The sequence below is a fragment of the Chrysochloris asiatica genome, unplaced genomic scaffold (assembly GCF_000296735.1).
Source record: "Chrysochloris asiatica unplaced genomic scaffold, ChrAsi1.0 scaffold00106, whole genome shotgun sequence".
Lineage (NCBI taxonomy): Eukaryota > Metazoa > Chordata > Mammalia > Afrosoricida > Chrysochloridae > Chrysochloris > Chrysochloris asiatica.
In genome coordinates this window covers 5,695,641-5,696,038 of record NW_006408624.1, presented here as the reverse complement: position 1 = coordinate 5,696,038, position 398 = coordinate 5,695,641, and the positions used below count along the sequence as shown (strand labels likewise).

The following is a 398-nucleotide window of genomic DNA, read 5'->3' as shown; positions in this document are numbered from 1 at the left end:
GTCGCTCAAAGGGAGCCAGCTCCTGGCCGGGGCCCAGAGCTGGGAGCCCGTCTGGAGCCTTGAGCGTGCGCAAGCCCATGAGGGTGCCGAAGGCGAAAAGCAGCACCAGAAAAAGCGCGATGCAAGCGCGGCGCCTCCGCCGGGCCATGGCGACCCTTGCGGTCTCCTAGGGCGGCGGGGCTACCTCACGCCGCGCTGTGCCATGGTCGCCCGCCCGGCTGTTGCTTGCGGCGAAGCCAGCGCGTGTCCCAGGGAGACGGCGTCGCCCCGCACGGAGCGCGGCGTGGGCGGCTCCCGGGCTCTCCCCCGCAGTGCGGGCGGGCTCGGCACACGGAGAATGCAGGCGGCGCAGACCAAGTGGTCGCGAGCTGAAGGGGGAGTGGAGGTGGAATAGAGAC

The 398-nt window shown here is 71.6% G+C and overlaps 1 protein-coding gene across 1 annotated transcript in view; it reads right to left on the bottom strand.

Annotated features, from left to right (window-relative positions):
- Window positions 1-148, bottom strand: part of MANEAL (mannosidase, endo-alpha-like) — a 5,326-nt gene extending 5,178 nt beyond the window's left edge. Inside the window, exon 1 of the mRNA XM_006867618.1 lies at window positions 6-148. Coding sequence (XP_006867680.1) covers window positions 6-148 — 143 coding nt within the window. The remainder of the gene's footprint in view (window positions 1-5) is intronic.
- Window positions 149-398: the final 250 nt, after the last annotated feature.